Source organism: Bactrocera tryoni, chromosome 4 (genome assembly GCF_016617805.1).
Source record: "Bactrocera tryoni isolate S06 chromosome 4, CSIRO_BtryS06_freeze2, whole genome shotgun sequence".
NCBI lineage: Eukaryota > Metazoa > Arthropoda > Insecta > Diptera > Tephritidae > Bactrocera > Bactrocera tryoni.
Genome location: NC_052502.1, coordinates 25312509 through 25328353, shown reverse-complemented (window position 1 = coordinate 25328353; position 15845 = coordinate 25312509). Strand labels below are relative to the sequence as shown.

General features: G+C 35.0%; 2 protein-coding genes across 11 annotated transcripts in view; one reads left to right on the top strand and one right to left on the bottom strand.

Annotated features, from left to right (window-relative positions):
• Nucleotides 1-15845, top strand: part of LOC120774289 (calponin homology domain-containing protein DDB_G0272472) — a 58859-nt gene that overhangs the window by 11379 nt on the left and 31635 nt on the right. The gene's annotated exons all lie outside the window — the stretch shown is intronic.
• The window catches only part of LOC120774291 (transforming growth factor beta-1-induced transcript 1 protein), a 38358-nt gene that overhangs the window by 3370 nt on the left and 19143 nt on the right, over nt 1-15845 (bottom strand). For 8 of the 9 annotated variants that reach the window (XM_040103798.1, XM_040103801.1, XM_040103799.1 and 5 more), the window contains exon 3: nt 12188-12406. In XM_040103798.1, the coding sequence (XP_039959732.1) occupies nt 12188-12406 (219 nt within the window). Of the gene's footprint in view, nt 1-12187; nt 12419-15845 lie in introns of those variants that run through there. The other variant, XM_040103796.1, reaches the window with a different exon arrangement.

Sequence of the window (15845 nt, the reverse complement as noted above, 5' to 3'; positions counted from 1 at the left end):
TGACGTACAACGCGCGCTTACTCAGCCTAGATTTTGCCAACAAGTATTGTTCTTATTATACTAGTGACTATATGAGAACTTCATTCAGCCAAGTGCTGACGAATTCAATCTGTCTAAAAAACAAGCAGAAGACTCCCACACAAATCGAAATAACCGAATCGTCTGCCCACACTGCCGCGTAGTTCTACAAGTATAAGCCTGCGGCGCAAGCGCGCGTGCTGGCCGCCATGTGGTCATTTAAATACACATTTCTCTACATACATACATATATGGTATAAGCACATATATAGTATATATATAAAACATTTGCATTTGAGTGTTTGTATGTGTGACTTTATTGCTTGCAGACGCGGCTATAAATGACAATTTTTATTTACTTTTTATTTTCAAGTTGATATTTATTCCTTGCTATTCTATTTCAAATATTTCCATGATTACGCGCACCCAGCAACGAACGCCAAGCGGCATTGCCGCTGATGACAAATAATAACAATAAGAACAAAACTAAAATCAGCATTTGGCATAAAGCATTCATTCGTGTTTGTTATGGAAGATGCTGGCGCTGATCGGTTTGCCTTTGCTCTGAGCTTATTACGGTATAGGTAGCAAATGATATTTGTTGTGCTGGCGGGAGGAAACGCCTCGGTGAGGCATGATGCGGTCTGCGAACCGCAACCACGTCATTTCACATGAGTCGTCAACTGGCTTGCAAATTCTGCAGCAGCATATGCATACCTACAGAAATATTTACTATACATATATACATATGTCTACATCCATACGCATACATACACATATATGGAGATATACATATAAGTTCACATATGTATGTATATAATCTTATTTGTTCTGTGGATATTCAGGTGCATACCCAATAGGAATATGATTTCACTATGTAAGGACCTTTATGTTGGATAGTCGAAAAAGTCTTTTCGTATTTTGTTAATAGATATTGCAGTCGTAAAACTACATTGCTACCAATTATATTGGCTAATACAATATAGCGTTGGAAAGGTGAGATTTAAACTTCATTTAACCAAACAAAATTCAATTCGGAAAAGTTTGAAAAAAGTTACAGCTGTTCAAAAATGAGTGAAAAGAATGAAGAAATTCGCTATATTATGAAATTTTTGTATAAAAAAAGTAAGAAAGCCACGCAAGCCGCCAATGAAATTTGTTAAGTTTACGGAGACGATGCTGCATCAGGGCGTGTAGCACAATAGTTCGCTCGCTTCCGTTCTGGAAATTTCAAAATTTCTATTTACACAGATAAAAGTTTTACACTTATGGAATAATATCTCTAGCGGAAAAATGGCAAAAAGTAGTAGACCAAAATGGTACATATCTGATTCATTAAAGTTCATTATAAATATAAAAAAAATTTGAAGTTTGATTAGAAATACGAAAAGACTTTTTCGACTACCCATATCTCCCAAATATGTATAATATTTCCACACATCGAAACGTTCGAAAGAGAGCTTATCAACCCAAATGAATTATTAATACATTGAAACCCCATAAAAGTCTGTAATAGTGGTCGGAGCAGCCCATTAAATGCTTTGAACAACTTTTTTCTCAAAAATATATTTCGATATTCTACATTGTCTAAGCGGAGCTGACCTTTGTTAGAAAAAGTATTAAATATAATTGTAGAAATTTTTTAGGTTAGGTTTTGAACCCATGTTTTATGTACTACTTAGCCCAGAAGACTCGATCAATCTTTAATTCACTTACCTCTAAACTCATGTGTTCTTTCATCTATACAATTACCATGGACCTAACCAAGAATACTAAACTATTTCTGTCTAAGTGTAAGAAAAATTTTATCGAGGACCTTAAAAAATTTCATCAGATTTAAGCTGAGGAAAAATATATTCCAAGCATAGAGACACATTAACGAGCAATATGAAAACGTTTCGGAAGTTTAAGGAAATAAAAGACATTTAAAACACAGTGTCGTTGATTATGGCGCCTTCTGAGAGGGGAAAGTGCAACACTAGAGTTCCAAAATATCTATTTTTCTTGTCGCTAAAGAAAAATTTAGTCTATTTCGAGATACTACCATGTCGCTGTTGTTGTAGAAAACAATCCTGAAGTAATTTCGAGGCATGGTGCCGAGTTAAAAATTCGGGTTCGTTTCGGTTACTTAGACCCGGCTGTCGAGATATTACTGTCTTAGTTAATCTTCGAACAAAAAGAATAATCTATAGTCATCAGTTGCGTCTTCGTCGTGAATCATTTTCATCTTATATACTCAAAACTCATTCAAAGTTTCTGTAAATTTGAGTTCGTATCTTAGATTGGACAACAAATTAATTTTTATAGAGTTCGCACATTGTTAATGGTCTACAAAGAAATGGTTGATTCGTTACTAGTTAAGTGAATACAAGTACTGCTGTACCGCTAATACCAGTTTAGACTGAAATCCGTCATGGCTTCCCTCGAATGTAGGGCCAATTGACGATTGTCTATAACCGCAGGTATTTTAAAGACTTTAGGTCACATTATTTAATTAAAATCAGAATGTTTAACATTCCTATATGGTAGTGTTTAGCAAGTCAGTTATTCACTCCGAGCTATAAAATACCTTTATATATATTTCCGGAATACATTTGCCTTCTCAAGTCAAAACCGACAAAATCGAGTTAAAATTTCATTGGAAAAACTTTAGTAGGAAATTTTTCATTGTTTTTCCAAGCGTTCAGTATATTTCTAATATTGTAAAATTCCACGTAACGCTAAAGTTTTTCTGATTGATTCGAGACTTCACAATTAACCGTTATGATGTTTCTCTTTAAAATCAGAAAAGTTGAGTTATGCTTAACAACTGACCATATTCATATTTACATATTTATATGTATATACTTTATACGTAGCTGTGTATATAATTGCATTTAGTTGTTATTTTCCGCGCTATCAACTGCTGTTTGGCTATGCCTCAGTAATAAATTCTAATTGTTAGGTAAACATATTTTTTCTTTTTTTTATTATTTACAATTGTAATTGCGCTTTCGCCTGAGTCACTGCTTTTTTTATTATAAATATAGTATTATATAAAGCTTTGTCTGAAAGCTTTAAAACGCAAATATTTTTTACAAAAGTCAATGGTCAGCAATTTAAGTCACTTGAGCTTTATAATAACTATTTGATTGGCGCTAAAAACGTGAATATATACATACTAACAAAAAAGAATTATGCGAGTATAAGATATAAAAAATAAGTGTATAATAAGTATCTAGTCTAATTGCTTTTTGATAGTGTTAGAAAATTAGAAAAAAGTTATAATAACAGATTATTTTGTTTTGTTTTTTTCTATCAAAAACGTGACACTATTTACACTGGTCATAGAGTGGCACGTTTCTGAGTTCAACTGACTATCTAATACTTATTTAATATAAGTATAATAATTGGGTCGAAGGCGAGAAATATAATAAATGAGTAAGTCTCTTAAAATTGTATGCTGAAACATAGGTGGATGAATGATGAACTTCATAATATCTTAGTAGAGTTTTACGAAAAATTATTTATTTTATTCAAAAAAAAGTTTTTTCTTCTTCTACTTTCTGGTATTTTTCTTCTGTTCAAATGTTTGCTCTTCCTTCGATATTATTTTAACATAGTGTCCAATCGATCAAACAACTACTTTCAATAGATCTATCACAAATTGAGATAAAACTGAATGAGGCGAAAATCAGGTAGCTATTGGAATTTTTTGGACTTTCAGCAAAGACTGTTAAGATATTAAATTTTAATCTTTTTTATTTTTTTTATTTATAAATAATCAGTGTGACGATGTGTCGATTTACCCTTCTCCGCTTTGTATACCTGAACTAGTTTCTCAGTTTTTGAGATATCCTGAAGATATCTGAAATATCATCCGCTATATCCAATGAAGTCCCTTTGAAATGAACTATGTTACATAAAAAAACGAGGATCGGACCCTTAAAAAGGTCGTTTGAAAAATTCCCGGCCTACTATAGTATTCATTTTCTTGAAAAAATTATTTTTTTTACTCAACATAGTTCCTTTCAAGGGTGTTTCGCTTATTATAGCGACCCTCCAACTTTTGGATTCCATTTTTGTCCTACGATTTGCCCTAGATCCTAGTTTCGGCGATCATATCTTCATTCGACGAAAATTTCTTCTCCGCGAGCATTCTTTTGAAAGCTGCGACCAGTAAATAGTCGCTGGAGCCAGAACTGTAAGGTGGATGCGGAAGCAATTCGAAGCCCGATTCACATAGATTTTTGCTATCGTTTTTACTGGCTTGTAACATGGTGCATTGGCTTGGTGAAACAGCACTGTCCGTGGCCGTTTTTCGATTATTTCTTGCTTTAAGGGGCTATACCAGTGTGACACTCCCAAAAAAAAAATGTTTTTTATTTGCTTTTTCGATAGCTTATATTTCCATAAATATCCTGTGAAATCGGGAAGGTCGTATCTTGAATAGTTTTTGGATGGCAGTGAAACTTTAAACGCGTTTTACTCGAAACGACATTTTTCAAAATTGCTGGCGTCATAACTCAACGAGAAATTGACCGATCGACTCAAAATTAAAACTGAGTATTCTTGAATATACAATATATATACATATATATTTACTATACAATAGACTACGATCTTTTTGATTGGTTGAAAATTGTCAATTTGGCATTAAAAAACGCCCATTTTATACCTAAAAAACAGAGATTTTTTTTTTCAAAATTACGCCATCTTGTTAATTTTTGATATTTTTCAAAGATTGCAGGTCATTGTATAGGATATATCTTTAAGTTTAATAAAATTTTCAAATTTTTTTGTTTGTCAGCAGTTGGGGCACTTTTTTTTTGGCACCTCCGAAGGCAGTCCATAACTCCGTTATTTTTCAACATTTTTGTAAAAAAAAACTTAAAATATAGCTAAAGATATACCTTATTACGCTCAAAGAAGTTCGAAATATTCAATCGCGTACTTTCTCTTATAAAAATTCACGAAAATCGCCTAATTTTTCATGCGTCACACTGGTATAGCCCCTTAACGCTATGTAATATTGGCTGTTGACGGTCCTTCTTTTTTCCAAGTAGTCAATAAAAATTCTTCCATGCGCATCCCAAAATACAGACGCCATAACCTTGTCTGCCAACAGTTGCGTTTTTTCGGTGGATGCGGAAGCAATTCAAGTCCAGTTCATGGATTTTTGCCATCGTTTTCACTGACTTGACTGCCGACAATTGCGTTTTTGCACGTTTTGAAGCAGGTTCCTCGTGTGCAGTCCACTTGGATGACTGTCGATATGACTTCAAAGTGAAACGATGAAGCCATGTTTCATCCATTCTCGCATCTTCTTCTTCTTAATTGGCGCGATTATAGCCGAGTTAACAACAGCACGCCAGTCGTTTCTTCTTTTCGAGGATGGAGTCATGTGTCATGTTCACGCAAGTGAGGAAAGTTCTCTGATCGCCATTCACTTGGGAGTGGCCAGAAACGATTCTTTTACACATGGCTCAAGCAGCTCACGACTTCCGGTCTTTGACCAAGCATCCTCTGGGTAGCCTAAAAACATTCGTTCGACGGCGAGCTAAAGTGAGAACGCGAAACATCCTCTACATATGGTTGTGCGCTGGGTTTGGGACCCGCCACGTAAAAAGCATTCTCCGAAGAAATTATTCAGGTCGGACAACTGTAGCATATAATAATAAGGAACTAGAGAAATATGAAAACCCGATATTTAATAAGGCAAAGATTTCTTTCTAACATAATGCAAATAATAAGTAAGACAATAAATTGAGATTATTCCAGCAATTTGTGAGATCTCAAATTTCAACTACCTTCAAAGGGATTTGTTTTAATTTGTTCTCTTTATAAGAAATTAAGTTTTCCATATCCTACTCCTCTTTAAACCGAGCTTAAAAATTCTCACTTTATGTACATAAAAGACTCAACAAAACCAAAAACAGATACATATATTTTTATTTGAAAATATGTGTTTTTGTGGTTAGTTCATGCATAATTTCAGCTTTAATTGTAAAGGTCAGCATTGACACTGCCCACTCATTGTCTACTTACAGACAGAAATAGACAAAAATTACACAAATTTGTAAATACTAGTTTGGTAAGTCGTGGCTCGTAAAAATAAATTTTAATAAGCTCATTATTCTCATAGACACTAGCAACTAAACCGACTATAATGACTTATGCTTGATTTCATTTACCGTATATGAGAGTTACACTCGAATACCGTCAGCAACACTAATTGAGAATTTCGCTCAACCCACACGCTTAATAAATTTCAATGAAATGTCTCTAATGAACATTATATATAGCATATTTTTGTATGTAAAAATGTACACATATGTTTTAATAATATCTACATACATATAGTATATAACTAAATATTTTATTTATGAAAAAAAAATATTTTTTCATTTTTATAAAACCATTTTTACCACTCGAAAAATTTTCAACACCTCCGCCAGATACGAGTATTTTCCTGATCTTATTTATTTTTCTGATTTCTATTTTTATTTACATGCACTTCTGCACTTTTGACACTCGTGTCTTATCTTGTTTGCCCTTTCGAAAAGCCCCTCAAACACTTCGTTAATGCAATAACTTTCAGTTTCGATTTATTGTCGTTTAAGCTTTGCTTTGGGCTTGATTTTGAATCTCTCCACCGCTGTCATTCCACTTCGATTCACTTCAATCTTATTAATCGCATAACTTCATAATTAAGTTCCGCTGGCTCTTATTTTTTATTGATTATTGTATTCTTTTGTTCATTTTATTTTATTTCTCGTTTTACCGAGTTGCGTCAGACAGACTGGCTTGTGATTTTATTTACACACAGTTTATTTTAATTTTTTGTTTTTGCTTGCATCTTGCACAAACTTATCTTTCTATCTCAAGTTTTTTATTTTTTATTTTTTTCTGGTGTTTGAACAGTGGTGGCGATGTTATTGAGGACACTTCAAAATTTGTATTTTGATTCATGAAAAACTTTTACTCTCAAGTATAACTTTCACGAAAAAAGAATTTTTAACACACATTTGAACTCTCTACTAAACTCTACCGATATAAAAAATGGATTAATCAAAGCTGATATAAATATAATGAAGTACTTAAATCTATGGCTACAGAACTACTGTTTTCGATATTTCAAGTCGGCAAAGGGCTTTGAAGTAATACAAATTTAGTTAGGCGTTCAATTTCTATTCCCACCAGCTCATTGGGATATCTGAAAGTACAAGCTCCCAAGCCTTGATCACACAAACGCGGGGCAGAATTGTACAGATATTTCCACCTTTTCCTCTTCCATACAACTTCCGCATCCTCCGGTAAGATTCTCAACCTTAGCGTGAATTCCGATGCGGCAATGATCTAACAGAACCAAAAAACTAGGCAGAAGCTTGCTTTACTGAGAGCAAAGAGCTTACTGGACCTCCTGCGATCGATCTTGGACCAAAGAGATTTAGCGACAACGTCCGCACACTACTGAGGGTGAAATTAGTGTACTTTTCTTGCTTGCTGGACAGCTTTGCAGTTACCAGCGATTCCGCTACGGCCATACTAGTTTTATCACAAAGTGACTTGGAAACATTAATAACAAGGTTCTTCTTCTTTATTGGGGTTGGCAAAACTTACGCGGTTATAGCCGAGTTTACAACAGCGCGCCAGTCGTTCTTCCTTTTCGCTGTTTGGCGCCATTTGGAGATTCCATGTGTAGCCAGTTTCTTTTCTACCTGGTCTTTCCAACGAAGTGGAGGTCTTCCTCTTCCTTTGCTTCCTCCGGCGAATACTGTGTCGAATACTCTCAGAGCTGCAAGTTAGGCTTTCCTGAACGCACGGTTAGTGAGCTGAAGGCTAGTATCGCTGCCCTACTATCAGAGTGGATAGTTCCTTCTCTGAAGAAGACTGCAATCCGGAGCATTAAAGCTACCGCTACCTTAATGGTAATCTTGGAAAAGGTTATAGTAGTTAGGAGGTCTGAAACTGAAGTTGATAGAGGGTTTAGGATAGTATAACCCTACCAACATTCGAAAGCTTTGATCCATCCGGAAAGTAGCTTACCGCACGTTATTGTTATAGCGATAGAATTCTGCCGAGCTGTCACTCCTTGACTGGACTGTCGTAGGAATAGCAAACACCGTCCCTCTCATACAGCGACTTCTACCCAACCCACGCGGGTATGTGGGCAGAGACAATATTGAAACCTACGCAGTTAACTCTAATGTATCTACGCAGTTAACCTTAGATCTTGCCGTTATTTGACAAATGGATACATCTACTTGCCAAGCTGGATTAAAAAGATTGTATGATAATCCTTTTTAAAACATATTAAGGTTAGAAGAGTTGTCATTTCCAATAGAAAACATTTTTGCTGTATATCAAAATGTATACAGAAAACTCTCGACTATATGTCATGATTATTGAGGGTATTATCGGCTATAAAAACGTTATCAAGATATAAAATTATCTCGACAGAAAACATCCCCGAAGTAATAGGAAGGCCAAGTTGACAGCCCTTAGCCAGATACATACGAGTATTAAGGAGCGTTCCGTTTACGTAGATCCGACTATCAAGGGAATGATAGCACTCGGTTTAATGCGTTTTGCTTATTCCGAGTTAGTATTTGCATGGCTTCAGCAGAAATTGAGGAGAACCTTAGGTATCATTTAAAAGAGGAATTTACAGTAAAGGGCCTGGACTACTATTAAACTTCAGTACTACTATAGTGCCAAACTAAAAATAGTTATGTGTGCCTAGTTTTTTGCTCAGCACTGTCTTTTGCCTATTTAAACCGAAATCTGCGTGTAAAATATTTGATTTATTTTCCATATTTTTTTGTTACAAACTATTTGTTTGGGCGTTTTGTTGGTCTGATTGCTATATATGTATGTACCTATGTTTGTATGTAGATATGTATCTATGAGCGTGTCTGTGTGCGTGTGATTTTATAGCTTTATGCGTATGATGGCACTTGTGCGCATGCGCAGCATATTTATTTAGTTCCGTTGAGTACCATGTTGTCAGTAAGATTGGCTTTTTGACTCTCGAAGTCATCTCTCATATCTTTTCAACTTTCTTCTCGAGTGTTTTACAAGAAAAAGGTGTAGGCGCACACACACACATAGCTAGCCGTGTGGGTTGGAGACTTTTTGTGTTACTTGAAATTGTTGCGTGTTTGCCTTTTTTGTTTGAAGAAAGCATGATGTTTTCTACTCAAAATAAACATGACTTTAATTTTGTAATAACAAAAAAATAAAAATAAAAAAATGAAAAAGTAGTCACATGAAATTAAAAAAATAAATAATTTTTTTGGTAATTTTTGGTTATTTTTCCATATCAACCTTTATTTAAGAAATTTTTTAATGAATCATTTGCGGCTGAGTTACCAAATAACTCATTTTGCGCGCATCTGCGACAGTTTAAATACATTCTGGATTATTCATTAACGCCCACCACCATATATCCCTTTTAGGGACGGTGAAAAAGCTTCAAAGCGACTTTTCAATTGTATTTTCTTTGACAGCAGCCAACAAATATGGACCAGAGGCTCATTTTTACTTGTTACTTGTATAAACTTTATTGCTTTAAGATTAATGATACAATATGTTGAGCGAACAAAAAATACAAGTTTTCCCGAAATTATAACAAGTAAGCCGATTTGCTAATTAGCCAAAAAATCTCCAAAACTTTCCATTCAAAATTGGTCTACACGTTTTGCAAAATTTAAAAAAAAAATTAATATTCTTTGAATATTCTTTATTTTGAGCGATGAGTCAAACTTCTGCAGAACAAAAGATCTTCAATCTCAATAAATTTAATTGCGTGAGCTAAGCGCTTAATCTCGCAATCACACACACAGCCAAACAACACGAGCACTTACTACATTTCGGCTTTAATATGCCGAATTTAACGCGTAGTTCCTTTGCCTTTGTATTTTTACTTGAGCTTAGCTGCAATTAGTTTGACGTAGAGAAGACAAAGCATGCTTATGAGTTCAACTTCTTTGTCGAGGTAATTAGGGTCAAAAGGTTAATAAGTGGAAGGCAGATTTATGCTTTAAGTGAAATAAAATGTAGCAAATATGTATGGAGCCAGAGTTTATTTATAAAACAAGAAGCAACGGCTCATAAGATAATGAGTTGAGGAGGGTATCTACGAATTTATAGTTAACTCCGTTTTTCTTTTCAAGACAAAAATGAGGTCTGTATGGTAATTGCCTTTATATGTAGTTGCAACCGCTGTTTGCAAGAACCTTCTGATATTAATTGAAAATGAGCTGGAGGCCTCATTTATGCTTTGAAAAAAGATTCACTGTTGAGAGCAGATAAATTTAGAAACTTTGAATATATTTCTTAAAAAAAATCTAATTAAGGTTGGATTCCCACTATCCAAAGTGCAAGAAAACAAAATGCTATTATTCACTTTTTCTACTAAGAGAAAGCATCCAGGTTGAGGTTGAGCCACGAATATTTCTCTCAGTTTTAAACATCGTTAAGGATTCACTGTTGAGAAAAGAGGAATTTAGAAACATTGAACGTATTTCTTAAAAAATCGAATTGAAATTCTAATCTAATTAGACCCTTTTTCAATCGAGAGAAAGCACCAATCCTGGATAAACTTGTATTTCTCATTACAAATTCATTCCTTTATTTGAAGCTCAGTTTGGGTATATGATGTATGTATGTATGTCTGAATTGTTGATTACTTAGGAGAATTTTGTTGACACCATTCATGTAGAGTATGTGCTCTCATTGAATCCATTTCCACTATCTCTTTTTCTCTGTCAAAAGTATAATATGTTTGGTCCCTCTTATTATTATTATATAGACATGTAACCCAAGAACCCTCCTTTGTTATTTTAGTTGCCCTTTTGCCAGAGAATACACTAAATTCATTACGTTTTCTAAATAGAAACAGACATATTGCGATATCCACAAAACATTTAAAATTCTCTTTGACCAATTCCTAGTTGAGAAGCTGGTGTCTACCACTGGGACCGTCTACCATAAGTGACCAAACCACAGCTTGTCCATTATCCGTTCAAGAAACGAGGCTATAATTCTGCCAGACATGATCTCTTAAGTAGTCAATCTGATTATTTTATGTTTATGATCTAAATCATTTATATTTCCATTTTCTGATCGTTTAGTGATCTCTCTCATGATCTCTTAAGTCATTGAACCGATCAGTATATGATAATGGTCTAAATCATTTATATTTCCATTTTCTGATCATTTCTCACATCTCTCTCATGATATCTTATGCCATCGATACGATCGATTTATTTTATGGTCTAAGTCACCTAATACACTTCTTCGATCGATTGTATATAATGATCTCTCATATAATTGATCCCATTAGTTTATGTTTATGGTATGAATCATCTATCTGCCATATCATCGATCAGCTTATTTAATGGTTTAAATAATCTCATACACTTCTAATCCCTTAGTGATGCCTCCCATGATTTCTCAAGTAATCAATTCGACAAATTTATTGCATGCGCTAAGTCACCTATATACTTCTGATTTCTGATCTTTGAGTGATCTCTTTTAATCTCTCTAGTAATCAATGCGATCAGTTTATTTTATGTTATAAGTAATCTATAAACTTCCGTTTTCTGACCGTTTAGTGACTTTTCAGGGATTCTATCAGCATTTTTATGTTATTTTTTATTGCGAGCTGAATGATCGATGTTAGTTTAGAGACCTGGTCTTAGGCGAACAATTAAAATTTATAGCGGTAAGACTGAAATACTTGTATCTCGGAATAAAGATAGATAGATAGACAAACTTTCGGTGACTTCGGACTTTCGGAGTGGTTGGGATTGATATAAAGAAACTTGTGATAAACTCAAAACGCTTCGTAGATCTATGAGGATGTGAGAATACATTTTTAAGGCCTTAGGAGTATTAAAATGAACTAATGTTTGCAGCTGGCGCGAGGATTAACCTCACAACCTAACATAATCTTAAAATAAAAAGGGTTTTTAGCTCCATCTATAAGCCATCAGAATGCGGCACAAAACACCCATCGAAAAAAGTTTATCTCAACTATTAAGGAAATTTTCTGTTTTCTTTTAATCTACTCGTAAAAGTGGTTTGAGTAAAAATGGACTAGGGTAGCAATTTCTACATTCATTTACATTCTTTTCCTCTATGTCAATAACTTTTCACGATAAATTAGGGTATTTCTACTCACCTCCAAAATGGGTTGCTTACAGCCGTGACAGGTGCCTGAGTAGTTTTTCAGAAAACATTTGGAGCACACTGGCTCACCATCCTGTATATTAAATGTGGCCTCCTCGATGGGTGTGTTGCAGTCCTTGCAGGCAAAATGCTCTGGATGCCAAGTCTTGCCGAGCGCGGTTATGATGCGTTTCGTGATGATTTCGTTGCATTTGTGACAAACTGATTCCGACTGCAAAGACATAAATTAAGAATAATATAATATTTGGTAATTTATTGGCTATTCATTTGGTTATACATATATTGGATAATATAAAAAATTTGATTTTGACAGATAAAAAACAATCAGAATTAAATATAATTCAAATGATAGACTACAAAAAAAAGTTAATGTAAAGAATATTATATATTTGATTTGGTATTGATATTGACAAATAAAAAACAATAAAAAATAAAAATAATTAAAATTAAAATTATAGAAAAAAGTGTGGAATGCAAAGAGTGATGCATTTTGTTTGAAATATATGTACATACTTGTGTCTGTGTCTGTGAAAAGAATAAGACTTTCATAATATTTATTGCTGCTTGTTTTTGCTTTTTGTTTATAAGCATTCTTTAATTGCCTTACGCGCACAACGGTAATGGGGAGTACCATATAAATAGGCTAGCGGCCCATCTACGTCCAACCAAGCGAATTAAGTATAAGAAGCACGTCAACCGATTGTATGACACGGCTTTCGATATGAATTTATTGAATTATGTATATTAATTATTCTGCTGATATGTACATATTTACATACATATACACTCATACATGCTAGTATATACACATATGGTATATAATTGTGTGGTGCAAAACAGCATTCCATCATAGCTATTTATAAAAGTTATTGCACAAATTCTTTTTATTTGATTCGATTTGTTTACGTTTGTTTATATTACTAGTACAACAATACATATGTACAACAACTACAAGTATTTTCTGTTTTTATAGCCATGCAACATGTTGCACCAAAGTTTATTAGTTTTGGGTGTAATACTGCGCAAACGGGGCTCAGCCCATTAGTTTCAAACAATGGACCGATACACATGAATTTTAAGTTCTATGGCTTCTCGGGGGAGCAAATGATGGAGCTATTGATCGCTTTAAGTGCGCCGAAAGCTTGCTTCTTTATACGATTGGTGACGTTTCTTTTTGAGACTCCGTTTGCTGATATTGCCCAAGTAACAAAAAGATTTCACATTTTCGAGTTCTATACCATCGATCCATTAAGATAGCAGTAGATCTGCTACTCCGGAGTACAGCCTCCTTCAGAGAAGTGATCATTCACTCAGATAGCAGAGAGAGGATACTAGCCTTGAGTCTAGCGATCTCTTTGCCCTCAGTTTGGCTAGCCTCTCCCTAGTTGTGGGTTTTTAACAGGCCATTGCCCTATTGGCGTCCATGCCGTAAGGTTGAGAATCTTACCAGACGCCATTTGCAGAAGCTGTATGGAAGAATATGAGTGTACACAACTCAAAACTTCCTTCTTGTCTGCCCTGCGTTTGGGGACTTGGGAGCGCATACCTTCAGACATCCCACCGAACTGGCGGGAGTGGAAATTAAACGCCTGTGCAAATTTGTTTTGACTACTAAGCATTTTACTAATTTATAAGTTCGAACACGGGAGTTTTTCTTTTCTATGGCTTCACAGAGGAGTACATATAGCAAACTTTGATCAGCCGTCTAATCTAACCTAACCATCGACGTGGAAGTTCTAATCAGGAATTCGTCTCAACTGAACCTGTACGGGCAAAAATATGGCGTGCATTGAACGTACATGAAGACTTGCCAGAGTTTTAACGAGTCGCAGATGAGAACAGTATTAGCCTGCCAGCCATTTCGGGGAGATGTTACTCTTACCTACTGAAGTGACAGAATGTTGCTCTCACCAGCCTATGGTACGATTAAGCCCATTTACGAACTCGTAATATCTCAATTTTTACTCAAGCGAAAGCTTTCATGGACGAAAGGATGGACGGAAAGACAGATAGTTACCCGGATTTTAACTTTTCTCGTCAACCTGATCCATTCCGGGTTTCCAGTACACCATAATCAGAATCTTACTGGCCTTAATTCTGACGGGCCCTCGCCCAGGGTTTTCGTTGACATATGTGCACGTTATGTGCTGGCCGCTGACCCCACGTCGCTTTGTTGTCTCCCTCCCGTCGATAGATTCTCCATCGGTGCCACCCCGGTTGGGGTTGTGCGCGCTTATTTAAAGGCGGCATCTGTTCGCCCCTTCGCCGGAGATTCATTGGGCGTATGAGGCATTTTCAGCTAAGCCCTTCTCTCCTTTAGCTCTTGGTCAGGTGCTGCGTATTACTATTCACAGCTAACCTATTTAGCACTATCCACCAACTGTGACCCCAGTAGTAGCCTGAGCTCAGCCTTAACCTTGAGCTCAGCCCCACCATCTATCTTGCTCATGAAGCGATGTAAGTTGATATCAATTTTGCTTTATACTAGGTTCTAAATACAAAAATTCTATAATATCTGACATTTCATAGTATCTGGTTTTTCATATATATAAAATATATGCGCATTTAATTTCCCGCTCAGTCCGAACTTGAACCACCCTTACCTTTACATTGCTTTTGTCTGTATTCAGCCGACGAACAGTCAAAATTGAAGTTTTGCACGAATTATGTCAATGCGTCAATTAGTCGACCATTTAAGGAGCACTTCAACAGATAGACCATTATTATGGACGGCCATTACAGTTGTTATGTGTGGCACGTTGTAGACCATACTTATGCGTAAAGTAATTATCATTTTATTTCTAATACAAATTTGAATTTTAGTCTGAATTTCGGCTATAAACACAAACGCCATTAAATTTATTACAACTGTTGGTAACACTTCGAGTGTGACATCAGTGCGTTGCTATTTTGGCCACACATGATTTTACATATATGTAATTAAATTAACATAAGAGCCTACGTGCAAACATACATATCGTCACCTAAAATGCAAAATAACGTAACATCTTTTTTTCTCAGTTTACAGGCGAATGAAAAACGATATAATAGAAACCATCCAATTGAAACAAAATTTTAGTTTCGGTTATAAAACGGTTATGTATTGCTTATCTACTGGTTATATCTGGCACCGGAAGCTCAAAACATATTACTTCGTATATGTATGTAATATAATGTAGTGAATCATTTTCGATTTTTATGATGATACGTTGTTTTGTATATTAGGTGACGATATGTAGGTTTAGACTTACTAGACAAGAGAAAAATAGACCTCCTCGGTATTAAGTTTTTTGGTCTTCTTCAAGTAAAACTCTCAAGTAATAATGTACTTTTACCTTACATATATGTATGTATATTTACATACATACATACATACTATCGGTATGGAGTATATTATATACACTTAAGCACATTCGTATGGCATGAGGAAGAAATGAATTATTGTTTTGTCAATATTTTATACAACCCTACTTGGAGGCCTGTCACCGAGTTGTACCTGTTGTTTTGTTCTTCAATTAATAATAATCGCCCAACTTGGTGCTTATACATATGTATATAATATATACAAACACATTGATTTAACAATATATGTACATATATTTAAATATTTTACACTGCAGTAGCTATAGTAAGGAATTCAATTAAACGAT